The 27,143-nt window shown below is 39.3% G+C and overlaps 2 protein-coding genes across 3 annotated transcripts in view; one reads left to right on the top strand and one right to left on the bottom strand.

Annotated features, from left to right (window-relative positions):
• Positions 1-590: 590 nt before the first annotated feature.
• Positions 591-10,034, top strand: Ttc14 (tetratricopeptide repeat domain 14). Of its 2 annotated transcripts, XM_052180641.1 has the most exons (12): positions 592-850; positions 1,308-1,432; positions 1,543-1,742; positions 2,864-2,948; positions 3,078-3,207; positions 3,423-3,578; positions 3,968-4,039; positions 4,429-4,548; positions 4,647-4,769; positions 6,744-6,861; positions 7,775-7,884; positions 8,662-10,034. In XM_052180641.1, the coding sequence occupies exons 1-12, from the start codon at positions 693-695 to the stop codon at positions 9,569-9,571; spliced, it is 2,307 nt and encodes a 768-aa protein (XP_052036601.1). In that variant the 5' UTR covers positions 592-692; the 3' UTR covers positions 9,572-10,034. The 2 variants fall into 2 exon arrangements, 1 of the variants encoding a protein (XP_052036601.1); XR_007977539.1 differs by lacking the exon at positions 8,662-10,034 and having other exon boundaries at positions 591-850; positions 6,744-7,343; positions 7,775-7,871.
• A 2,478-nt stretch (positions 10,035-12,512) lies between these two features.
• The window catches only part of Ccdc39 (coiled-coil domain containing 39), a 34,705-nt gene continuing 20,074 nt past the window's right edge, over positions 12,513-27,143 (bottom strand). The window contains exons 11-20 of the mRNA XM_052180642.1: positions 26,150-26,314; positions 23,681-23,818; positions 22,116-22,324; positions 18,572-18,695; positions 16,240-16,399; positions 15,533-15,639; positions 14,754-14,894; positions 14,444-14,620; positions 14,288-14,361; positions 12,513-13,256 (exon numbers count right to left, since the gene is read on the bottom strand). Coding sequence (XP_052036602.1) covers positions 13,106-13,256; positions 14,288-14,361; positions 14,444-14,620; positions 14,754-14,894; positions 15,533-15,639; positions 16,240-16,399; positions 18,572-18,695; positions 22,116-22,324; positions 23,681-23,818; positions 26,150-26,314 — 1,446 coding nt within the window. The 3' untranslated portion in view covers positions 12,513-13,105. The remainder of the gene's footprint in view (positions 13,257-14,287; positions 14,362-14,443; positions 14,621-14,753; positions 14,895-15,532; positions 15,640-16,239; positions 16,400-18,571; positions 18,696-22,115; positions 22,325-23,680; positions 23,819-26,149; positions 26,315-27,143) is intronic.

The following is a 27,143-nucleotide window of genomic DNA, read 5'->3' as shown; positions in this document are numbered from 1 at the left end:
TCCTCTATGGAGGGTGTGGCGCCCAGGTGTAGAACAAACTTGTGTGGTGTTACACGTAGTGTAAAGCTAGCACTGAAGCACAGCCATCAAACTCCAGGCCGAGTTTTCAGCACGCCACCTAAAGCTCTTGGTCCCGGTGTGTACCAGGCACGCCATAGACTTCACCCTGGAAGCAGGCAGCATAGCTTTCAACTCCTAAGGAGGCACGACCAGAACGAGCATGCATGCGCGGTGCGCTTTAAAGCTCTCCGGCCTTGAGACAGAGAAGTCCCTGTTAGACAGCGGTGGACACACCCCCGGCTGCCAAGTCAACTTTAGGTCCCTGTCTGTCTTCACCCCTTCGGTCCACCAGGCAGCTTTCCTGGGACCGCCTCCTCGAGACGATCCTGAGGCCGCCCAGACACCCTTGCCCCGCTGAACTCGGCAGCACCGGGTGAAAAGAGCCGAACTCCGGCCGTTCCGACCTCCGTGCTTAAGGCAAACGCTCCCATGCGTCACCCAGGCTCAAGCCCTACTCCGCCCTCCGCGCCAGACCGGCTTCGCGCTTCCTGCGGGTTCCCGTAGTCCCGCTGGGTCTCGCGAGACTGAGGCAGCTCACGGCCGCGAGCGCTTCCGGGAGGTTATCGCGTCGGGTCTGCTTCCCTCGGCTTGCGGGAGCGCGGGCTCGGACGCCGGACCCTGGCGGGCTCGCCATGGACCGCGACTTGCTGCGGCAGTCGCTGGGCTGTCACGGCCCGGCGCTGCTGTCGCTGCTGCGGAGCGAGCAGCAGGACAACCCGCACTTCCGGAGCCTGCTGGGCACGGCGGCCGAGCCAGCCCGCGGCGCGGCGCCGCCTCCGGGAGCCGGCAGGTATGGGGGCCGTAACCCGGGCCGGGGCGCGGGGCGGAGAGGAGAGCCGGAGTCCCGGGGTGTGTGACCAGGCACTGGTTCCTGGCCGAATGGCCGGGCTGCGCCTTCCGAACCGCCGCCAAAGTAAGTAGCACGTCCAGAGAGAATGGGCTTAAAACTTCTTCCGGAACTCAGAGGGTAAAGTCGCTTGCCGTCGGGCGTCCTGCCCTGATTCCCAGGCTTCGCACGGGGTAGGAGATACGAATCCCAGTGTTGTCCTCTGACCCCCAGTTGCACACAGTGGCACATAGACGCCACATGTCTGCACGAAATAAGTACATAATGAAAAGCTAGAATAAATAAAACTTCCTTCCAGAGACACTGAGCCGGGTTGGGTGAGGAAAAACGCCGTACACGAGTTTGAATGTATGAGAACTTGCTCATTGAAAAAAAAAATTATAATCACCTTTCTTTTAAGGAAAGAGAAGAGAGTTGACAACATTGAAATACAAAAGTTCATCTCTAAAAAAGCGGATCTGCTTTTCGCCCTGTCTTGGAAATCAGATGCCTCTACACCCTCTGAAGTTCATGACGACAATGACAGTAAGTTTAGTCTGGAAAGCTTTTCAAGATTGGTGGGTTGTTTTAAAGCAGTATATCAACGGATAAGGAAGTCAAAATTATCGTGGTGATTTGATTTTGTTTTATTCCAGATCATTACGCGGTCATGCCGCCGCTAGAGCAGTTCATGGAGATCCCAAGCCTGGACCGAAGAGAGCTGTTCTTCCGAGACATTGAGCGTGGTGATATAGTGATTGGAAGAATTAGCTCTATTCGGGAATTTGGTTTTTTCATGGTGTTGATCTGTTTAGGAAGTGGCATCATGAGAGATATATCTCACTTAGAAATTACAGTAAGTCATCCCATGCAAAAATTATGTCCTTATCCAATTCTGCTTAAATTTACCTTGTAGGATATTTGGTGGAGAGAGGGTTAAATGTAAGCTGAAGGGGAGAAAGACAGTTATTACTAAAAGCCTTAGAGAGCTGGGCATTTGCAATGCATGGCTATAATATAATCCTAGTACTCAGGAGGCAGAGATGGACTGAACTTTTAGTTCAAGGCCAGCCTGATCTCTGTAGTGAAACCCTATCTCAAAAAAACAAGTACTAGAATGTTACATTTCCTCCATTTTTGGGTGTTTTAGGGTTTGGGGGACTCTGGTTGCAGGTCAGTTTCCTTTTTTACATCATAGAGATCTGTTAGTGGTTATGATGATGTTCATTGGTATTCTAAACAGATATCTTGAGGTTAAACATATGCCTAATAATTGGGTACTACATGCTTGCATATAAGTAATTTTTAGCAAAACCTTCCTGTTGTATACTTATAAAAAACATAACTTTCTCTCACTGTAGTAAGATCCTTTCCTCAGTTTTTTGCTTTGCTTTAACACGGTTGATGTTGGCTATCTGTCTCACACATCACTTAGCAAATGCTAATGTCTTTTTTATCTTTATTTGACTCTTAAAACTAGAAAACAAGTTTTATTGTGATTGGACACAAATTGTAACTAAAAATCTCAAATTTAAGCCACTGACATGTCTGTTAACAGTTGTTTCAAGCCATCAAAAAGAATGAGAGTGTGCTATCTGTGGCAAATGGATGGCCGGAAAGACCCTGTCTCTGTGAAATAAGGCAAACACAGATATATCACATGCTCACACTGTATGCTGAAAAAGACAGCAGACCAGCGTGGCCAGAGTCAGAGAGTGAGGGGATGGAAGGGAAGTAGATTAGTAGATTACTGATGTCGAAGGCAGCTAGATCAGAACGGAGGCACTCTGGAACACCGGAGGGTGGCCAGTCTATGACTAGGAAAGAAACTGAAGAATAAACCTGAAGAAATGGTCTCTGTCTATTACTAATTATACCAATAGGGTAATTATATATGTGCATTGATAACTAAGATATGAAATCCTGTTCCTGCCAAAGAGTCAACTGTGTGGTCTTTTCACATACTTCTCATTGCAGGCCCTTTGTCCGTTAAGAGATGTGCCTTCTCACAGTAACCATGGCGATCCTTTATCGTATTACCAAACTGGTGACATAATTCGAGGTGATCAGCTTCCACATACTAATTAAAATTTTCGAATTAATGTTGAAAATGTACTTTAATGAGGGTAGTGTTTGAAAGGTTATTTTTGTTTTCACTTTTTACTGTTTGATCCTTTTTTCTTCTTGAAAGCTGGAATCAAGGATATTGACAGATACCATGAAAAGCTTGCAGTATCTCTGTATAGCTCATCCCTTCCGCCACACCTGTCTGGCATTAAACTAGGTGTGATTACTTCTGAAGAGCTTCCTTTGTACTACAGGTATTTATCTTTGATCTGTTTCTAACAAATTAGAACCATAATTGCATTTATAACTTTTAAATTACTTTAGCTTGCTAGAAGGGATTATAACAGTACATGGCTTTTGTGTATAAAAGTGGTGTTAGTAGTCAACCCTCCGATGGTCATGCTTTTAGTTGAAGTTGGCCGTTCTTGATATTGTTTGTGTTTCTGATTTTTTTTTTTTTTAAACATAGGAGGAGTGTTGAACTAAATAGTAATTCTTTGGAGTCCTATGAAAATATCATGCAGAGTTCTCTGGGATTTGTTAATCCAGGAGTAGTTGAATTCCTTCTAGAGAAACTAGGAATAGATGAATCTCATCCGCCATCTTTAATGAGAGGCCTACAAAGGTAAGCATAGATCTGCATTCTCATAGCTGGTGAAGGTGGTGCGTGGAGTGGATTACCTCAGAAGCTGTGTAGCTGAAGAACACTGACCATAGCAGTGGGGATCTCCAGAAGGTTGAGGGGGGTGAACCTAGCTCCTCCTGGTCTGGGTGCAGTGGCAGGAAGATACCATTTGGCCAAGTAGAGAAAGATACAGAAAAGTTTATTTATCTGCTTAAGGGAAATACCGTGTAACAGTAATATTCATATTTGAACATTTAGAAAGACTTGGCTGTATAGATGTATTATGAGTTTCCTGCTTGAAATTCACCATTTCACTGTTGTGTCTTCCAGAGACAGAATGAAATGTACTTCTAAAGTATTTACATTTTTGACTCTCATTTTCTTTATAGCAAAAATTTCTCTGAAGATGATTTTGCTTCAGCATTAAGAAAGAAGCAGTCAGCATCGTGGGCTTTAAAATGGTATGGAGATTGTTCTGTCAGACAGTGGCAGTGATCTAGTATGAAACTCAGGAGTGGATTCTCTCCTCAAGACTAGAATGTGTTTACCAGTGAACGAACATTTTTGACAGCATTCATATAGGGATTATATTGGTCTTACATTAGAATATTAGCAGACAAGTTTTGTTCAGAATTGTTTTCCAGAAAGAATTAGTGTCTTGGTATCTGAGTTTTATAAATGTTTGTCATGAAAATCTGTAAAAGCAGGGTGCTTTATAAGTATATTGAGAGTTATTTAAAAACTAAATATGTGTCCAATTTAAATGCCTTTTCATTTAGTAATGGCTTATACAAACATTTTATTTAGATACTTTGTAAAATATTTGTGATGTTTCACAAATGTGTTTTAGTGTGAAGATTGGAGTCGATTATTTTAAGGTGGGGCGACATGTGGATGCTATGAACGAATACAATAAAGCTCTGGAAATAGACAAGCAAAATGTGGAAGCTCTGGTAGCTCGTGGAGCACTGTAAGTGAAGGACTCCTAAGGAGATGCTTTTAAGGATGTGAAAAATGTGTAAATGGGTCACAAGATTAAATTTTTCTACTTTTGTTTAATGTCTCTAGATACGCAACAAAAGGAAGTCTGAACAAAGCAATAGAAGATTTCGAGCTCGCTTTAGAAAACTGCCCAACTCACAGAAATGCAAGGAAATACCTCTGCCAGACACTTGTAGAAAGGGGCGGGCAGTAAGTATGGGATTTCATTTCATAGTAAAGTCTGACGAGCAGCCAGTTCCTGTAATACCCTGAGGTTTTTGTAAAAGAGTAGCTTCTTAACGTATGCAATTTCAGATCAGTCTTTCAGTTTTGGGTGGCAGGGTTTTATCCCTTATTCTTGGCTTATTACTGAGTGCACACACGTGTGTGCACATGGATGTCAGTGTCTTTGTGACTAGAGATGATTTAGTGTCTCACGGTTAATTCTTTAGAATGTATATTTTTGTTACATGGAAATTAGATAAAGTGCAATAGAATAAGTTAACATTATTATGTTTCAGAGTATATATCAGAAGATATATTAAAGGATTTGATTTTTAAATCATTGTATTGTAAAAGCATATAATGTTCTAAATATGGATTGAGTGATTTCTAGTAAATTATGATTAAGATTCTGCTGGTATATTCCGCTTATAGCTCTATTCTGTCTGGTAAATCCCACAAATTCAGATGAGATGGTGGAGTAACCGTATTCACAGTGTTCTAGTTGGCAGCATGCACGTGGGAGAGCACAGCCTAAAAATGAGGTGGACTAAAGTCATGCAGTAGTTATTCAGAGCATCAGACTGTTGGAGGATATTCTGAGAGGTAGGCAGGGTCACATGAGTTCAGGCTACCCACAATCACAAGGGCCATCTGAGCTTGCTAACATTGTTGAACATCAAAAGTAAGCACAGTGTGATCTGAAGCAAGCCCACTCCCGTTTACTGCACCTGAGAGGGGCGTGGAAGCCTTATCATGTAGAAACAGAGGCTACAAGATTCTTACTTACTTGCAGTTTCTTACAAGCTCTCAGAAATCTCACGAGTCATTCATGGACCATGTTCTGTCATGCAGGAATCAGTTTTAATAACTAAAAGCCACTTATGACAGTAACATCACTGCTGTTTCTCTTTTCTTGTTGCAATACTGGGAATGGAACCCAGATGCCAACCCAGTTGGTATCTCAAACATGCCAGGCAAATGCTCTACAAATGAGCTACTTCCCTAGTCCTCTCTGCTGTGATTGAAAACAGATTGATCTTCCTGGCCATTCTTGCTTATGCATTGTACATAAGCGTTTGTGGGATGAAAATGCCCACAAATTACTAAATAATGAAATTTTAATTAGTGACTGGAGAAGCTTTTTGATCATTAGCAAGTAAGTAACTAGTACCACTGAAATGAGATTGTCCCATTCTGGGTGTACTGGCCTCTTTTAACTGAGAGAGTGCTACAGTAACCAGTTACCCAACCACAAGTCTTAGGAATGACTGTATTTATCCCAGGGCTCCCTAAGTCCAGTAACACAGAAGTTATCCCATTTGTTGTAGTAATCATGTTTTTCCTTCTGTTAACTAGAAGTACTTGGTAAAGTCCTTTGACTGCCCTATACCCAAACTTCTTTTCTCTATGTAGCCCTGGCTGGCCTGGAACTTGCTGTTAGACCAGATTAGCCTAAAATCATAGTAACTTTCTCTTCCTTTGCCTGCCCAGTGCTGGGATAGTAGTGTGTGCTGCCCCAGCCGCCCAAACATTCTAATTTTGATTTTTCAGTTTAGACTTGTAGATTATATGATAATAGTGATAGTAGATTTTAACATCATCTATAACTATGTGTATATGTTTTAGTATTTCCAACGAATTTTAATTTTAATAGATTTACAGTGAAAATTTTCCACAGAAAATAAAACTTCACAGACTACCTTTAAAAATTCATACTAAATTTTCAGACAGCAGGTTATGTATTTTCCTTTATATTTGAGGGAAAATGCCAGTATTATTTAGGTATTAGTAATGGATTTTCATTTAAGTGGTCTTTTTACTAAGTAAATGTGAATAGGTAATTAGAAAATAATTTGCTAAGCATTACTTACCTCTAATAAGTTGTCATAAATGTCTGATGATTTCTCTATGCATTTGGATAAATTTGTTTTTACAAGATGCTTAATCTTCCTAACTAAGGTTAGAAGAAGAAGAAAAGCTTTTAAATGCTGAAAGTTACTATAAAAAAGCTCTGGCTTTGGATGAGACTTTTAAAGATGCAGAGGATGCTTTGCAGAAGCTTCATAAATATATGCAGGTGATTCTTTATTTCCTCTTTGAAATTTAATGGTATTTAAAATTAAATATTGTTTCCTTTTAGGAAAAACTAGGTAACCTAGGTGAAGTATTATGAAAACGAATAGCTTGTCCTAATTAGGTTTGCAATAGCATTATAGCACCACTGCTTCTTTATTCAAAAGTAAAAATAGCCACATAAGAAAATGCCTCTGCCTAAATCAGTATGTGATATTGATTGTTCTCCTTTGTGGAGAGCTTACCTGATGGTTATAAGATTATGAGTATTACTGGTGTAATTGTGCTAATTACGCAGACCTTTGTAGACATTTTTACTTGTCCTTTCCTGTAATACTGATGATGATGTTTTCTCATGCATTTTCTTCTGAATTGGACCATTGCTGCTGTGTCTGTGACATCTGGTGCTGCTCATCCCACCCGCACACGGGAAAATGATTTCCTATGTAACCATGCATCCAACTGGGCTGTGCTATTTTTAAAATGGTTTGTATTTGAACATGGTGATTTTTCCCCTCAATTCACCTCTGTGGAATGTCCTTATTTAAATTCTATTTGTAAAATTTGTGTCCTGTTTACATTTCCCAACTTTTAAAAAATACTTTTTCATCTTTTTTTAAATCTTACTTGCATTCTGGGTCACTGGTACTACTGCAATGGCTTCCCTGTTTTTCTTGGGATACCAACTGCAATATGGTCCTCAATATTGTTCTGGCCATTCAAATGATTAATGCCAAATGTGTGACATTAATTTTTTTATTTGGAAAAATATAATTTGTTTAATACTGGCTATATGGTGATTTGGTTATCCTAAATTGGGTTTTTGGTTGGGGGGTGGTTTTTAAATACTGTTTTTTGCATATCCTGCTATTTTTATTTTTAACGTGTGGTTTTTTCCGATATCTGGGTTCTAAAAGAAATCTTTGGAATTAAGAGAAAAACAAGCTGAAAAGGAAGAAAAGCAGAAAACAAAGAAAATAGAAACAAGTGCAGAAAAGTTGCGTAAGCTCTTAAAAGAGGAGAAAAGGTAAACTATAATATTCACTATTTTTTTTAAACTTAAAAGCAACAGAGTTGAACCCAAAGTGCCGAATGGAGTAAAGTAAGTAAAGAGTGTCCATCTGGTGATCCCAGCAGGCATAGGGCTGTCCGCTAAGGAAGGAGGCGGAGTCACGTCTGAGGCTAGAATTCTTCCTAAAAATTACATGAAAATATAGGATAACTTACTTTAACTTTCTGGGAGCTAGGCCTTTAGAAGGGGAGCTGTGGTTCTTAGACGCTGGTCGTTTTGTTCTGTACTGGAAGTTGAGAGAAAGTGCTAGTATCTAGTGTGGAGAGGACATAGGATCCTTTGTATCAACATGCTACAGTGCACAGGACACTCTACTTTTACTTTACTAAAGAACTGTTTGGCCCCCAAATTTTAATAATGTTGAAGGGTAACATGAAGAATCTAGGGATAGGTAGAAAACTCAGGCTGCTCCTTACATAGTCGGGTAGGTGTAAACAATGCTAGGATAGAAAACTCAGGCTGTTCCTTACATGGTCAGGTAGGCATAAACAATGCTACAAGGCTTACTGCATCTTTCACAAGTCCTGCATTTGCTTAGAGTGATGCCTTCCTAGGTGTTCTCAAAAGTCACGTTTCATAGGAAAACTTGATGAATTAATTGAGACTGTTATTATATCTGAGAGACAGCTTATTTACATCTTCAAGTGATACAAACTAGGGTAAAATCTTGAGGAATATTTGAATACTGTTTTTGTACTTAACATGTCTGATGAGCCAACTAATTTTTTTAAGGCTAAAGAAGAAAAGAAGAAAATCATCATCTTCCTCTTCAAGTGTTTCTTCTGCCGATGAATCCGTTTCTTCTTCCTCATCTTCTTCCTCTTCTAGCCACAAACGACACAAGAAAAGTAGGAAGAATCGTTCAGAGTCTTCTCGCAGTTCAAAGAGGCACTGGGCTAGGACATCTTCAGGCCACGCAGATCAAAGTAGGAAAGATGATTGCTACCCAGTTCCAACTAATACCTCAGCCTCTTTCCTCAATCACAAACAGGAAGTGGAGAGACTGCTGGAAAAGCATGATAGCTTACAGTGTCCAAATGCACAGGTAAAAGAGAGAGAGAGAGGCCTTCTCACATCTTCAGTTGAAGTACCAGATGATTTGGGAAGTAGGTCAGATTTTTACAGTAGCTATAAAACCCAGGCAGGTAGTAGCAAAACTGAAAAGCCATATAAATCAGAAAGATATTTTTCCAGTAGAAGAAATTCCTCAGATTCCTTCTCGAGAAATTCAGAGGACAAGATGAAAGCATCTAGTTATCGAAGATTTGAAAAGGACCCAGAGGGAAGAAAAGATCACTCCAGGAGGTGGGAGCCAAGTTCTGTGAAGTACTCTGCTTCACCAGCAAGTTCAGACTACTCATGGAAGTCACTTGAAAAACAAAAAAAATACACGTCCTCTGGATCACGGGATGTCAGTAAACAAGAGCAAACCCAGTTATTAAACACAGATCAGGGAGAGCGTGCGCATGACAAGGAGGACAGCTGTGGGGAAGATAGCAAGACGCAGGCTCCAGAAGAGATGTTCAGTAGCAAAGAGCAGCCAGAAAGCAGAGGGAAGAAAAATTTGCCTCAGAATTTACTCAATATATTTAATCAGATAGCTGAATTTGAGAAAGAAAAAGGAAATAAGTCAAAAAAATGATCTGCTAAGGAAATTGTCATTGATTTTTCAGAAGTTTGAGGATTCTAGCCCTCACAAATAGTTCTAAGTCTAAATTTATATGTGGCAGATCACAAAAGGCTGTTTTGTTTTAATTATCAGTCCCTTTGTCAGTCAAGTGTTGTGGGTTTATGTGATACAACTTCTGACAGTTCAGATTTTTTTACCTAAACATATTTTCTGAGCACCTTGTGTCTTCACTGTGATGTGGCTTGTGAGAACCCTTCCTTGGGTCCATCTTATTTCACTGTTAGAGAAAAATATGTTTTCATTGAACAGTTGGATTGTTTTTTGAAAAATATACTTTATTCTGTTTTTTTTTTTTTTTAAAGCCCTTAGCCTTTGGGGGTGGGGTAGAATTTATGATTGAATGTTTCTTAGATATTTTCAATCATTTGTTTTCAGTATTAAAATTTTTATACCATTTCATTTTTTAAGTGATAAATTATGACTTGACTTAACTTCTAAGGCCTGAGAAAAATGGTTTGTGAACACTGTTTTCTTCCCAGCTTAACAAAATACCTTAGGAATAAGATCATGAGAATTGGTTAATTGGAGCCTGTTTTATTTCTCCAATATTATTTTTACTTAATGGTTATAGTCATAAGAAAATCTTTAATTTTAAACATTGACCTAACCCCTTGAGAATTCCATATCAAACTAGATGAGAATAGAAAATAACTGTTAATAAAAAATAGCAGCAGAGAAGCACTCTGTAAATCAGGTTTTCCTCTGCTCTCACATTGTAAGTGCTTGGAGAGTCAGTGCATCGTTCTGAGGAGCAGAGGGTGACTCACTCGAAGCTTTAGTTTTCTTACCTGTCACTTTCCTCCTGTATCAGTGCCGCTCACTGAATCCTAGTGAATAACCCAGAGTAAATCCCAGGCCGCTGAGGCAGCTCAGTAGGTTAAAGTCCCAGCCACACCGGAGAACCCGAGTCCAGTCCCAAGAGCCTGTGGTGTAGGGAGAGCTCGCTCCCAAATTTATCCTCCGACAGACACACTGCTGTGTGTGGGCCTATACACACAAACAGCCAAGGAAGAGATTGTTCAGGTACCTCTGAATTACTAGAAACTGAATGGTAGACTCATGGCAGTATTAGTATCATGGCTGTTGAATTTCTGATGCTCTTAAATTTGGATTCTAGAAAGTATAAATAGCAATAAGCTTCTAATCTCTTATTGGTCATTAGATGGGGTCCACCCTCAGACATGCATGAGGGAGTGGTAGAAATAGAGATGCGTTGCATGTTGGTTTCTACCAGTAAAATACTAAAACTTTAATACTGATACATAGTATTTACCAAATTAAAGTGATGGGAAACTACTGTAAAATGTAACATTTATTTTACAGTACAATACAGAAAAGAAACCTTGATTAAGAACAATAAATAATAGTGACAGAAATTTCATAATCACTTTAATATTTGTCTTTGCGCCAAGGAATTCTTTATCATTATTTCTGGGGCAAGGATGATGAGCATGTGGGCTCCACGTGTGTTCTTCTCCACCTTACAGGTCCCAGGAATGAAGCTTGGCCATGGAGCTGACAGCAAGGGAAGCGGACACCTCTGTCCGCTGAGCCATTTTGCTAGCCAGCACCACGGAGCTCTTAAGAGTATTCTGTGTATTTGTAGTTCCAGACTTATTCCTACATAGCTAGGGTTTGTTGTTGTTAAAGGGTGAAAACCACCTCTCTGCACCCCTTGATCTGTGAGAATCCCTAGGCCACCGTCTAAATCTTAACATACCCCCTTAACCCTTAGGATAGTGCCTTGGGTAGGCTACCAGACTTTGAAAATTACATCTTTCCTAGGACATACTAAGCTAAGCAGACTATGTTAACCATCCAGTTCCTTGGAATATTTAAGGAGTTGTCACAGAAAAAAATACTGGGAATTCAAATTGATTCTCAGTTCTGTCTTCATTAGTTTCTTTTACATGAATATGTCCATAGTTTTTATGTTCCCTGGACAGCTTTGTCTTAATTTCCATGAGTATGGAAACTTGTGGATGTTCACATACTGTGACTTGTGGATGTTCAGATACTCCAGATCTGAAAACAGAAAGTTCTTCCTTTGTCTTACCATTTAACGTTATTACATGCAGTTAGTATAGTGAGTGGTTAAATGTAAACTTGGATGCTGGCCATTCCAGAGTAGGATATAGGAGTGATTCCATACGTAGAGGCTAACAACTTACTCTGCAGTTAACCCTGTTTCAATGCCAGTGTGTTTGGCTTATATGTTACTTTAATAACCCTGTGTTAGTTAATTATCTCTAGATTATGAAAAGAAAAAAGGAAAGTAACCTCCCTACAAACAAAACCTATGCCTTTATAGAACACAAAGTTTAATGTTTTAAGTTCTAAGTAACTTACAAACTAAAACATAACTAAGAATCAAAACATTGATAAACAAGATGTTGATAGGATTAATCAGTTTTAGATCTTAAACATGTTGTGCATTTAGGCAATGTTTGAACCAAAAAGTGCCCAGAGTTTTCTTAGCCACTTTACTTATTAGACTTAACTATATTTCTAAATCTAAATTAATCGTTAGGAGAAACAGATTTACTACTGCTGCTGCTTTTTCTCAGAAGTAACTGAGTAGTGGTTCTAAGACAATCACTGTTGTAATGACTATTTTCCCCAAGGTTTAAAGGAGATGCTGATTTATATGCCTGAATGGTAATGTATTTGAAATGTAGATTTATAGTATTATTTCCTACTCTAGTCCAAAAAGTTCAAAGTGCTAGAAATAAAGTATTAGCTGGAAAAAACAATTTTAAATATAGTATGCAATGTCTACCTCCAGTATAAATTTAATGTTTAGCTCTTTCAAGGTCAGAGAAGCAACATTCTTAACAGCTTAAGTTGCACTTTATTTATGCATAGAGATAAACGTATATGTACACACACATATACATATACAGTGTCTTTCTTACTAGACTTCTTGAGGGAGTGGGAATGATGCAGTCTCCGTACAGAATAAAATCACTGCAAACAAAGATGGCCTTCACCAGGCTACTCCCTCGTGCCCACCCCCCCTTAAAAATCTGAAGAATGCGAAGGTGGTTGTTTGCTTTTTGTTTTTTATTTTAAAGTAATTTTGTGATCTAGAGTGAATGAAAACTTATTGAGAGAATAAATCTTTAGAAGTGTATTAGTAAAAGAATCTTACATGTAAATATGTTACTTCATAAAACATCTAACACTATAGACATGTTCTAGTAAAAAACAACTGCTGATCACCTGTGGCTTGACTGAGGTTCTGCAGTTTCCTTCTCTATAAATAAAACAGTAGGAAAAAAATGAAAAACTACCTTTATTCTTTTCTTAAACAGCTTTTAGAGCCACTGTGCAGAACTTTTGTCTGCTCTGTGCTTCTGGTACTATCTTAGTAAGCCTGCATCGTTAATAAATGGAACCCCAGAGGAAGAGGGAGGCTTAACTATTAAGATTTTCATTTGTGTGCAAAATTTATACAAAAGATTTTAAAAAAAAAAAAAGGCATGTTTATTTGCTGAGCTTTTTTTCTTTAGGAATGTTGGAATTACTGCCACTGCTAGCTGACCTAGAACTCTCGCTTCTCTCTGGAGACTCTGGGAATCTGAGCTGTATCACTTTAGCTGTGGGTGGAGAAGGGGGAATTGAGTCCTCGAGCGACCTGCAACAAGAAAGGATTTCCTGTAAACTTAAAGTAAAATGTACTTCAAAAAGACCTTTCTATTGGCAAAAAGAAATATTTTTTTAATTCCATAAGTAATTAAGGAACTAGGAAATTATTAGTGTTAATAAAATTTTAAAAATATGACCAGTTCTTTCAAAAAAGAAATGAGCATAGTTTAGGTTGTTAATTGTTTCTGTGAGAAAAATATGTTCAAATGTAATCAGTTTTATAAAATTGGAAGCAATAGTTTGTAAGGTAGAAACAGAAGGAGTGGGTGCTTGAAAAAGTCAGAATAATTAAATTCATTTATGCTGAAAAGGAGAGGGGTTAGCAGGAAAGATGGTAAGATTGTTGGGAAAATAGCCATTTGCTTCTGAAAAGTACAGAAAAATACATAAATATTGAGTAGTTTGATATATTTATGTAGAAGAAAGGTTTTTAGGTTTAAAACACTGTCTTTGGGGGGGGGGGTCTTTTTTTTTTAACTGTGAAACAGTTACACAGACTAATAAAAACTAGTATATAACTTTCAACTGTAGAAGGTCAGAAATCTTAAAATCAGGTTTATTACTAATAAACCTGACAACAAAGACATAATGTCCAGGACTTACTACTCCTGGTAGATTTTAGTTTGCATTAAGCTAAGTAAGATACTGTTAAAAAAAATCTATAATTAGAAAATCCATTGTCTGTGCATCTAACTTACTCTTTTACAGTTTAAAAATATTTAAATTTTTCCCGTTAGAGTTCACCCAAAATGTTTGCTCTATCACCCCAATTTCCCCCTAACCTTGGTCCCTAAAATAACTTACTAGTTACAATAAATGTGTCATAATAGAAATATTGGCAGCTGCAGGCGGCTTGCTCTACTGTGTGTGTGTGTGTGTGTGTGTGTGTGTGTGTGTGTGTGTGTGTGTGTGTGTGTGTGTGTGTGTGTGTGTGTAGGTGTAGTGAGGCTGCTGAGGGTTAGTGATGTGGGCGGCGTGCTGGCGCAGCACGCCTGTGAGGTAAGGACCCGCTCCCCTCACCTGATTGACGAGAGGGAAGACTGGGAAGACGATCTTGAGCTCGGGCCTTTTGCTGTAGGTAATTCTAACCCCTCCTGAAAGAATATTTCAGTCATTAGTCCTACATACTTTAGAAAAAAGTTAATTAGAAACACATTTACTATATAATACTCTTACCTGCTGAAAATATGTTTGAAAGATGACATTAATTTCTGCATTTTCCATAATATTAACTAACATTTGGTCAATGTCCTTGTGAAACTGTATGATCTCACGGAGCTGAATGTCCTGTTCTTCTAGAGTTTCATCATTTGTCTGTTTCAAAATGCGGATTTCTCTTCTGAGTCTTCCACACTGTTAATAAATTACAGTATTAATTTAAGTATTACATAAAACTACTTTCCACGAGTTCAGGGGAGCGGGGTCTGAGCCCCTTTGGTACTTGAATGACGTGAGTGTCAGGTCCGCGTTAGGAGGCAGCCAGCACCTGCTTAGTCACTCGCTGCAGTTTCGGCTTCTGCTCCTCAGTCTCCTTACGAAGTTGAAATGCGAGTGTTTGTTTCTCTGATAATTTCTCTTTGGCATTATTTGCTAAGTGTTCTATAACTTCAAAAGTATTTTCCATACTCTGTAGAAAATAAAGTGTCAACATGCTCATGGTCAGAATAAAAACGTGACTGCTGCTCTCCCTCTCCCAGCTGTCACTCAGTGTGAGCTGTCTGTCTCCTTACTTATGTGCTGTATTTACTGTATCAGTGGTAGGGACACAGTGGTCCTCTGAGTTGGTTTTGAATATCATTCTCCCGGGAACTTGAGCAACAATTACTTGAACTTAACTATTTTCCAAAGTTTCATAACTTGTGTTGTCAGTTCTTTCCCTTAGCTAGTCCCTACTGACCAAAGCACACCCTTCTGCCTTGCAGTGGTTTGCTTCAGTGGATACTTTCACTAGACTTTTTTGTTTTAAACTTTGTATTTAAAAATTGAGTATGCTCTTTAAGGAGGTCACTGAGGTCCCTAAGTGATGATGGTTAGTGAACAAGTCCTAACTGTCTAGCTGTGGTTGATAACTAATAAAGTTAGCCTCCCAGCCATAGAATCTTAACTGATTTGCTTTATATTTTCTTTGCTTGTTTTTCTTCTTTAAATGAGGTTTGTGTTTCTCGTGGGCAACTTCTCTAAAGACACTTTTGTACAAGATTAAGTAGCAGTAATTGTAGTTGACCTTTATTTAGAGCTTATTCCTAGAATATCTGTAGAAGTCACCTGGATATCTTCTTGAAGTTCTCTGATTTGCCTTTGTTTGCATCGGTATTTCTCATCTGCAGCTCTTTTTTGTTCTTCTAGTTGAATTTTTATTCCATACTCATCACCTATAAGAGAATTTTAATTTTTTAAAGATTTATTCATTTATTATATGTAAGTACACTGTAGCTGTCTTTAGGCGCACTAGAAGAAGTGTCTCAATCAGATCTCATTGTAGGTGGTTGTGAGCCACCATGTGGTTGCTGGGATTTGAACTCAGGACCTCCGGAAGAACAGTCAGTGCTCTTAACCGATGAGCCATCTCACCAGCCCTGAATTTTTTCTAATATAAGATGTGGAAAGCTATCTTAAATAACAAACCTAACTTTTTTAAATGAAATGTTCCATGTCTTAGATCCCCATGAAAAACACAGTATAAACATGTAGTAGCCATTTCTTATTTAGTCAGTATATAGCACCAGTATATTTTGCAGATTCAAAACAAATTCCCTAAAGGGGAATATACCATATGGTATAAAGGGGATATACCATAATCAAATAAAACTAATAATGTAAATAACACCTCATACTGATTAAAACAAAGAGGGAGGAACATAATAAAAAGATTTAGGCCCAATCACAGCACCCTTTTATTCACTAAGAATCACAATGTTCCTCTAAATGTTTTAACTGTAGTAGTCATATTTGTTGTACTGGCTGCTACATACTTGATGGGGTCACTTTTTTGAAAGATTGTTTATAATTGCTGTTGCAGCTGTTCAGTACTTGCAAGGTGTTTTGCAAAGCATAGATTTCTTTTTCAGCTTTGTTGATTTTGGCATCCAAGCTATCACCTTCCCTTTGAAGTTCTTCCTTTTCTTGAGCAGCCTATAAGATACAAAACAGAGCTCAAATCATTTATTGTGGGGATATTACCTAAAGCAGAGAATAATGAGTCCCCAGCAGTCTCTGCTACCTTGGCCTTCACGTGCTCGCCGGGCGTTTACTTCCTACACTCTTTTTCATCCACAAGACCAAACAAATTCTTAGGCCTTAAACTACAGCACATATATAGGAAACAAAACCATGGTAGAAGTGTAGCCAACATTAACCACAGGAAGAAGGGGTGGACTGGGGCTTGCTGTGGGAAGCTAAGCAGCCCCCAGATCTCTGGAAGATAGATGGGCTGACTCAGAAGATCTGGAAACTATAACGATGTTTTGGTCTGAGAGAGGTTTAAGAACCCAATTCTTACTTGAGTCAGAAAAGGATAAAAAGTAACCAGAGTATATTGAGGAAAACAGTGGGTGTGTTTTCTAATATTTTATCACAAGTTAAAAGATAACTTTTGGGCTGGAGAGATAGTTCAGCAGTTAAGAGGGTTTGCTGCACCTCCAGAGAACCTAGTCTGGTTCCCAATCCCCGTATCAGGCCCCTTACAACCACCAGAACTCCAGTTCCCAAGAGATCTGATACCTCTGACCTTGGGCATCTTGCACTCACATGAAGATACACACGTACAGAAATAATAATTTTGAAGATAACTGTACAAGTGATGGTAGTACTTGTAATAAATGTAGTGCTAAAAAAAACATGAAGTCCTTTAAATTGCTTAAATATCAAATTTCCTATATGATGTGCTTACCAAAGTAACTTTGTTTCAAAACAAGTTACAGGTGCTTTTATAACAAATATTCCTGTGGTAACTGTTGAAGATACTTGACCTAAAGAAGTAAACCTGCTTCTAGCTCATCACTTGCCCCTGTTTCTGGGCTCTAGAAAGCAGGACGGTGTGAATGATCAAGCCTTAGCTGCTCCTTTTGTGCTAGCCCAGAAGCAGAGAAGGGGCAAGATAAATCTTCCCTAGGAGGCCTCCAGCGGCCTCTGCCTAGGCCCCAGCACCTCTCAGTACCACAATTAAATCTCAGTGGAAGGAGCCATACCCTCAGGAGCCAGTCATTTCCCATGGGGGTGCGGGAAGAATCTGTCAGCTGGCAACTGAACCTCTAACACATTTATATAATAAACCCATAAAGAAATGACACATGAAATGTGATTACCCTTAATTTAAATGTGTACACGTATGGAAATAACAAGCTAGCATAGAAATACATGTAATTTGTATGTGTCAAGTATAGCCAAAACAAAATAAAAATCAGATCTGCTGCACTTTCTATTGAATAAAATAGTGTTGTAGGAGGAGCTGGAATGAATGAGACATTGTGACAGTTGAGTAACTTCAGTGAATGTCACTTCTTTCAACTGAGATCATTTTTAATTTGATCATCTGTATAAATTTCTGACTTAATTCTAGGTGTGCCTTTAAATCCTAAAGTGATCGTTCCCTCTCTTGGTAAAAAGATTACATATAGATAGATGTAATACATTTTATATTTATAGTATAAATGTATATATACACATACATATATATGCATATGGTACATTTTATATAAAAACATAGTAAATTTTATTTGTGGTTGGGAAAGCTGGTATTTTGAAACAGTTATAACTTTTTAATATCTCACAGCTTTTAAAAATACCTTTATTAGTCAGTATCCACAAATTTGGTCACAAGCCACAAGACTTTGGCTTATAAAGACTTAGTGTCTTGGGAATGAAATGTAAAGAATGCTAGCTTGCTCTTTGGTATGTTATTCCAGTTTTGCTTTTAAGCAGAATCAGATACTAAAGGTAAAACATGGAAAACAACCTGGCCACACTTAGGCCAAAGGCTATTGCAGGACCAACACCAGGACTACTGTGGCCATAAGAGATGTGCTGAGGACCAAACATCTCGGAATATGACCACATTCAGAAGTCAGGTCTTTGCAGATACCAAGATGAGGTCTGTGGGGGTTCTCAGTACATCTTTACAGAAGAAAGGACACCTCTGCGTTCCACTTCCAGCCATGGATAATTTCTGTTAAAAACTAGACTTAGTTACAGAGAAATAACTTGGTTTGCATATTTGAGATGTGAAGTGTGAATAAATATGTTAATACATATTGAGTGAATAAATATATATCATACAATCATAGATTTACAGCAGGTAAATGTTACCTTTATTACATAATAGGACTGTGTTTTCTCCTCTTCTCCTTCAGGAGGCAGCATGACAACAGTAAGAATTTCATATCTATTCTTAAGCTTATCAATTTTACTTAGCCGCTCATGAAATTCAGAACTAATATGAAAAGAAATTAAAAATTAATATTTGTTTTTTATTGAAGACCTTTGTACTTGTATTATTACTGTGCTCAAGCAGGTTAAAGTGCTCTCCTGTTTTAATGATCCAGTGTGTAGGTCTCAGAGTTTACCCTGCTTGAACAAGCTAGCTTGTCATAGTTCACAGATTCAAACAGAAGGCATGTGAGCCTGTTATAACAGATGAAGGGCGTTACCATCCGTGACACAGGAGAACACACAAGCTTCCTGTCTGCATGGCTTGCTCCACATCTCATGAGAACAGTAAGGGGCTCAGGTAGATACATCACAAGCAGGAGGTCTGTTACAGTTAAGGAACTCCAAATATTTTAAAGTGGGAAGTAGGCAGACACACCGAACTTTCGCTCTAGCAATGACCTCTGCCTTGCTATTGAAACAGTACAATGCGAGTTAGTACATCTCTTTACAGCACTAAAATAAACGAATTCATGGAGGATCTACCAACATTTGGTGTCAGATTCTTAAAATGTTACTTTCTCCTTTTGTTTCTCCTTTTGTAAATTTTCATGAACTATTTTCAGGAGTTATAATAGTAATGATGGTAACATCTGCATGGCAGGGCGAAAATTAACTTACTTCTTGCTAAAACCTTGTGAAAGTAAACCACTTGATAATGTTGAAGTCTTCAACCTACCATCTTCCTTCTAGAAAAGGCTGGTGGTAAAAGACATTTAGAACCAGAAGTTGGCTTTTTAGAGTTTGGTTCTGTATTATTTGATCAGAACATGTATTCATAACTTACACGTTCATCAGCTAAAGGTGGGAGCCTAAATAGACATTCATCTGTTCACCTTCCTAAACAGAAGAGACCGTGCGTGGCGGCAGACACCTTTAATCCTAGTTCTTGGAAAACTGATGCACAACTCTTGAGGCAAAGGGCAGTCTGAGCTACGTAGCAATACCCAGTTGCAAAAACTAATAAAATTTTTAAAAGGAAGAAGTGAGAAGAAAAGAAATATGCTTTGGGAACAAGAAAAAAAATCTTTTCATGATTTTTTTGGAAGGCAGGGTTCAACAACAAAAAGGTGCACTCCTGGACCATTAACTGCAGCAGCGGGAGCTGCTTTCTGCCAAGAAGAAATTTAAAGACAAGCTGGTGCGTGCCTTTAATCCCAGCACTCGGGAGGCAGAAGCAGGTGGATCTCATGAGTTCAAGGCCAACCTGGTCTGCAGAGCAAGTTCCAGGATACCCATAGCTACAGATAAACCCTATCTTGAAAAACAAAAAAGCCTGAATCCAATAGAAATGTGTGTTACTTTTTGAAACAGTAAGTCAGTTGACTCAATGGTTGAACATTCCCTATCAAAAAAAGTAATCCCCCAGTGGTTTCATCAATGAGGTCTTTGAAAATTCCATCTATAAAGAAAAAGAGCAGGGCTGTGGCATGAATTCAGCGTGACTAGAGTAAGGGGAGCCAAGGGTCATTTGCATACAGATTAAAAAAAAATGTGAGATACTATCAAAAGCAAAAGTACACAAAAATAAATTTACTTCAGAAAGGTTGGCTTAACTTTGATAAACTGGTCAATGTCAATTCAGTAACAGCATTGGAAATACATAATGCCAATAAATGTAGAAAGCATTTAAAAAGTTAGTGTATTTTTCCAGTTTTAAAAAAATTGAAGCAAATTTTCAGCAAAACAAAAACAGGTGTGCCTTTTTTGTTAGGTTTTTTGGATTTTGGTTTTTTTCGAGATAGGGTTTCTCTGTGTCACCTGCGCTGTCCTGGAACTCACTCTGTAGACCAGGCTGGCCTCAACTCAGAAATCCGCCTGCCTCTGCCTCCCAGAGTGCTGGGATTACAGGTGTGCGCCACCACCGCCCAGGCTAGGTGTGCCCTTTTTTAACGTGGTGCAGGGTATCTCAGAGCAGGGCTGTGACATGAATTCAGCGTGACTAGCATACCTAAATCTTGTTTTACTCCCCAGCACCACAAAAAGTAAACAGTTAATTAGACTGCAAAAGCACTTGTATTTAAAATGAGGAAACCTATTTGAGATCAGGCAAAAGACAAAGGTACCTGAAATTACTGTTAGTATTGACTAGAGATTCAGTATAGTATAATACAAGTACAGCCAAGAAGAAGAGCTTTATAGGGTGGAAAGAAGCATAATTTAACTCAAAAATTATACTAGTGCCCAGAAAATTAAAGTCTACATGCATACATGTCAAAACTACAACTTCAATGAGAATGTATGGTACTTATACATAGAAATTAACAACTAACCAAAGAACGTGGCTGGGTTAATCTCATAAGTGATGCTAAAACATTCTGCAAGCAAGCTGCTTCAGTGAGCATAACCATTAGAGCTCAGTAAGGGGACACCTTAGTGGACCTTTTTTTTTTTTAAAGGTCATGTAGAAAATATCATTTACAAGGACCAGGATTAGATAAAGTGCTTGTCTTCCAAGCATAAGGACCCAAATTTGACTCCAGAGTCCATATCAAATCACAAGGTATAGTAGCAGAAACCTATAATCCCAGCACCGTGAAGGTGGTAACAGGAGTATCCCTGGGACTCACTGGCCAGCCAGACAAGCCTAAGGTAAGCTCTTGGCTGGGAAAGACCCTATCTCATGGGAGAGCGTTCCTGATAATGACTCCTGAGAGTGCCCTCTGGCTTCCACTGGCATACACACGCACCTCATAGATATACATGAATACACGCGCACCTCATAGATATACATGAATACACGCGCACCTCATAGATATACATGAATACACGCGCACCTCATAGATATACATGAATACACGCGCACCTCATAGATATACATGAATACACGCGCACCTCATAGATATACATGAATACACGCGCACCTCATAGATATACATGAATACACGCGCACCTCATAGATATACATGAATACACGCGCACCTCATAGATATACATGAATACACGCGCACCTCATAGATATACATGAATACACGCGCACCTCATAGATATACATGAATACACGCGCACCTCATAGATATACATGAATACACGCGCACCTCATAGATATACATGAATACACGCGCGCCTCATAGATATACATGAATACACGCGCACCTCATAGATATACATGAATACACGCGCACCTCATAGATATACATGAATACACGCGCGCCTCATAGATATACATGAATACACACACATTAAAAACATAAATTGAAGTAGATTACTGATCTTGTATAGGGATATGTCTCATGGATATAGGATTAGCCAAACAGAAGCAACTAGAGTTCTCTACCTTATACTTAGGGTAGAAGCCTTTCAAATGAGTCAGAGAAAGATGGACATGAGGGTGGTGTCAGAAAACAGGAAGCTCTCCTCACACCACCCCAACACTTTTGCAAAGTGCTTTAGCAGAGGAAACAAAAGAACATGTGATAATTGCCTCACGGTTTGCCGCTGCTGGTCAACATATCTGATCTGCGAGGTAAGCATGGCTTTGTGCACTTTAATCTCTTCAGCTCGCTCTTCCATGGCTGTGCACAGCTGCTGTTTCCTTTTCTCCAGAGAAAGAACTTCCTCTGCCTTGCTGTAAAGCATTTCTCGAGCACGTTTAACTTCAAGTTTTAAAAGATTGTCCTCAATCATCATATCCTACCAACATAATAAAATTTTCAAATATTGAAATAATTATTTCTATATAAAAACCATGGTATATTTCTTTTCTATTGCAACAAAAGTCAAACTTGAAAACACATTTTTTAGTTAGACCACTGTGTGACATCTGCCAGGATAAAAGACAGAGTGGGGAGCTATAGCTGCTCCAAACCATCTAATAACAGACTGAAGTCCAAGCTTCACTAATACACACAGTTATCCATGCAAAATGGCTGTCACAGAATACTGCACAAATACATCTGTAGTTTAAAACCAGCTTGTCATGTGTAGAGTATTGAAATCATTAATCAATTGACTTTCCGTGGCAGTGTAAAGTAAGCTGCTTCCCAAACACAGCTTTCAGGTGGTAAGAGATGAGGTCCCTGCATCTCACATGCACAGAAAGGCACTCCTGGTGAGGAAGGAAGCCTAATGCAGCAGACAGCCAATACAACTAACAGAACAACCCCTTGTCTGATTTTAGCACAAGCATCTCAGCACAAACCGTATAAAGTAAACGCCCTTGGTTCTTAATGTTAAAAGTTTTCTATAAAAAACAAAAATGAAATTTTAAAGTCAAATTAGGAAAATATTAACAATATTTAAAAAATCATATAGCAAAATACTTTTTTTAAAAAAACAAGAAGACATACTCCTTAATGGGAAAAAAAATGAACCAAGAATATAAACTGGCTAGTCAAAAGAAAATTGTGGAACATAATGTAATGTTTGAGATATAAATTTAGTTTTAAATCTTAAAGAACTTTTCCAAGTAAAAAGTACAAATTAAAACAATGAGATTTCTGTATTTTTCCATCATGTTGCAAACACGATCTAGCCCCAGAATGGTAAACTAAGCAGTTTACCCTGTCTGGGGGAAGAGCAGCAACGGAGCCATCTAGAGAACAAATTTCAAGTCCCTAAAATACTCATGTTGAGCGTAATTACACAGATAGGAATTACTCCAAATGACTGAGCAAATGTACAATACACTGTGGACCACAGCACATACATACGCTATCAGACCGTCAGAAATAACAGTGCCAGATCACAAGATACTTAAATAGATTATGCTAAGCTCATAAACTGTCCCTGTAGGAAATGCTGGAGAATTAATTTTAAAGAAGAGTTTATGATGTAGGAAATGTATGATATATCAAACATTTGAAAATACAAGATAGAATGATTTTCTTTTTTAAAACTAGGAAATAATATGCCTATTAACACTTAATCTTAAATACAGTAATTATGGCTGATTTTCTCCTCAGTTGCTTCCTTGTTTTATATTTTCCTGTGACGCCCATTCCTGTGGAAGCATGTGGCTTATTAACTAGGTATACGGATTCGTCATACCTCTTTCACAGCTTTGGCTTTGCTCAATTCCTTCTCAGATCTGTCAATGAAAAGGTTCAGTTCACTTATTTTATTCATGAGAGACTCTTTCTCGTCGTTGTTTTTACCATTTGACTTCTTAATGAAGTAGAGGTCATTCTGTGGAAAGAAGGGACGGTACACATGTTTTAAACGATGAAGTGACCAGCAGACGGCAGGAGCTATGCCAGGAGGCATTAGAAGTTCCAACCGCTCACATCACTTCAAATGATTCAAAACGTCACAGAAATTCAAACGTATTAATATAGATATGTTGTCATTTCTATCACTGATGTTTGGGGTCAGCTGGAGAGCGACAGTTCTAAGAAGTGTGCATGGTTCCAATCCCGCCTAGTGCTGAAGGTGCTCCTCACTCTGGCAGGGGAAGGAAGAATCCTGCTAATAGCTCATTGCAGGGCCCCAGGGGCCAGGCGGTGATAAAGCACTGCAGGTCAAGAGCACGGAACTCTCGGCTAACAGCATGGCTCTGGGCTCAAGGCCTTAACTCCACATCAGCTTCCTCGTCTCTGAAATGGAAATGGGAGCACCGCCTGTCCCAGGATTATTGTGAAATTAGGGATGTTACTGGGACAGCGCTAACAGGCAGTGTAATACAGAGGCGCATGTGATCACATCTGCCTGCCAGGAAAAAAAAAAGTTTGATAAGATTAAACCCCACCGGGCACATTTGCCAGATGCCACCGTTTTAGTTTTAAGAGCTGATGTCCCCCTTCCCACTCAGGATCCACCTTTGTTTTGTTTGACCTGCGTCAAAATTTCTAGTTATTATTCTAGATTAAAAATTCTACGATATTCATACTCTTCACCCTCTCGACTCTTCTCTGCTCTCCTCATTCTTTATATTTCTCTGAAGTATCAAGACATAAGATCTCAGCCAAACCATAAATGGAGGGGAAATTGTGGCAGAAATGGTGATTTCAAAAAATTATATTTAAGTTAATGTTATTTGTGGGGCAGCTAGGTGGCTCAAAGGGGAAAGGTGCTTGCTATCTAAAAACGGAAGCCAAGGAGTTCCCAGAGCCTGAATAAAAGTGGACAGAGAGAAATGACTGCAAGATTGTCCTCTGGCCTCCACAAACGCACAGTGGCACACATGGCCACACATATACGTCATAAATAAAATAAAGTAGACAAAAGTGTTAACATCGTTACAACGTGGAGCTGGTTCCCGTCAAGGCTGGAAGGGAGAGACCTCCCTTACACAAAGAAGCCCTCAGCCAGAGCCCTGCTGACAACACATCTCCATCTCCGGGTTATCCAGCTTCCACTTGGGATTCACTTACACTTCTGTGAGTTTGTGTGCAAAACACAGGCACGGGCATGCTGGGTGCTTAGGAACCCGAGCACACTGGGGGCTCCCCACACAGTGCAACTCAAAAGCCCACCACGCCTCATGATCTTTACAGCCGGTTCTACTCTAAATGGTCAAACAGCACCGCGTTTGGAGAGTGCCCATCATAGCTGTCTCTGCTTTTTTTCCCCCTTTCTTGTTAGTTAATGAGAAAACGCTCCAGAACGTTAAAATAACAGTGCCCCCGAAACCTTGGCATTCAAATGTGTGCCTGATCCCACAGCCTGTGCTAATTTTCAGAAAACCAAGGTACCACTTGAAAACTGTCATCGAAAACTATGTCATCAAGCTACAAAGACTACATCATCAAGCTACAAACCATGAACTTAAATCAAAAGCAGTCATGTTAAAATTAAATGTCTTGCTCGCAAGTAAATCAAGACAATTCTACTTATGACCACTAGAGGCCGCTCATCACCAGCCTTTCCAACAGCACCGACGGGCTGAGGTTTCATCCCTGTCCCCATGTCCCCTAACCTCCACCTCCAACCTTTCCTTTCCTTTGCCCTTTCTCACAATTTAAACTTAAACGGATGTTTTTCTTAAAACAAGCATAATCACATTCCTAAAAATGAAACCGGTTCCCTTCTAACTGTAATTGTTTCAAATATTATAACCGTGTATTAGTCATTTAAAAAAAAAAAAGCTTCTTGTTAGCATTTCAAAGATAAGAACTAATTCAGTTACACTGTGGCAAAAAGGAGACTTTTCCAATATTCTGAACACTATGCTATGTAAGAATTCTTTGAAGTCAAATGGGTCAGAGTTTAAACCCTACCTCTCTGTGAACTCACTGTGCACCCCTGAACAAGTGTCTTAGCCTATAAGAAGTATAATCCTCTTCCTTACAAGGCATTTATAGCAGTTAAGCGAAACAACATGGCAGAGACATGTGATACGACAGTGATACAAGTTAAATGCTCAAGTGAAGCACAGGCCATTCTGAAAGTACAGAATGAATGCGCAAGCATTCACTATGTGTGCAGGTAGCTGGGAATCAGTCTGAGCCCACAGGGTATGTGTGAACCCTCCTCAGGATGTGGAAAGGGGCAGGAAACAGTGTAGGAAAGGTGAGTTACATGAAGCTTCTTGATCTGGGCTTCCAAAAGGGAAAGCGTGGATTTCCTCTCATCCAGCGTCTTCTTAAGGTCAACAATCTTTGCTTCAAGGGCTTGCTTTTCCTCTGAATTAATTTCTCCTTTTAATCGTGACATCCTGCGTTCTACTTGCTGAATGTAGAAATCCTGTTAACAGTTTTTAAAGAGAAGTTAGTGAATGTATACAAGCAGCAAGAGCCTCCCTGTTTAACTGTAGAAGCAGCATCTGACATGTGCTCTTAACTTTAGTCAGGCATTATTAGTTATTAAAGTTGGTCCTTCAAGTCGGGATAAAATTCTTCCTAGCCTAAGGGGGGCAAAAACACTGCTCAACAGTCAGGGTGCAGGACAGCCACACAGACGTAATCAGAGAACGGCTGCACTGCCATCAGGGACCTCAGGAAGCCACAGGATCTGAAGAAACAAGGATTCCTGATGGACACTTGTCAAAGGATGCAAAAACAAAAACAAAAACAAAACAAACAAAAAAAACTGTTGTGATAACCATGGAGAGCTTAACATATAGTGAGTAGTTTTCCATTATATTTTAGCATCGTTGATATTGTGTTATTGTGAAAGTAAGTTTTTTTTTCAGATTAAGAAATTAAGATGTTGGGCTGGAGAGATGGCTCAGTGGTTAAGAGCACTGACTGCTCCTCTAAACACCCTGAGTCCTCGCTACCATCTGCAATATGAGCCGATGCCCTCTTCTGTGTGTCTGAAGACAGCTACAGTGTGCTCACAGACATAAAATAAATAAATGAATGTTTGAAAAAAAGAGAAATTAAGATTTATGTGGGAGGTGTTAGAAAATAAACGTGAACACGAAGGGTATGTGGGCAAAACTGAGGGGAAAGGCTGCCTCTGTGCTGTGCAGATCAGGTGGGCGGAAGACTCACGTCTGCAGACTTTTGTTTACTCCAGGTTCCTTTAAAGCCCAGTCCTTCCTCCCTCACCACCAGAGCGTCTGTCCCCT

Source organism: Apodemus sylvaticus, chromosome 4 (genome assembly GCF_947179515.1).
Source record: "Apodemus sylvaticus chromosome 4, mApoSyl1.1, whole genome shotgun sequence".
Taxonomy (NCBI): Eukaryota; Metazoa; Chordata; class Mammalia; order Rodentia; family Muridae; genus Apodemus; species Apodemus sylvaticus.
This window is presented reverse-complemented; position numbering and strand designations above follow the sequence as displayed.

What these genes read in the sequence shown, in the direction of transcription:
- Ttc14 (XM_052180641.1), top strand. Translation starts at nt 693, where the DNA reads ATGGACCGCGACTTGCTGCGGCAGTCGCTGGGCTGTCACGGCCCGGCG. An exon ending in AACTGGTGACATAATTCGAG is followed by an intron (nt 2,949 to 3,077) that starts GTGATCAGCTTC and finishes TCTTCTTGAAAG; the next exon opens with CTGGAATCAAGGATATTGAC. An exon ending in CTTGTAGAAAGGGGCGGGCA is followed by an intron (nt 4,770 to 6,743) that starts GTAAGTATGGGA and finishes TTCCTAACTAAG; the next exon opens with GTTAGAAGAAGAAGAAAAGC.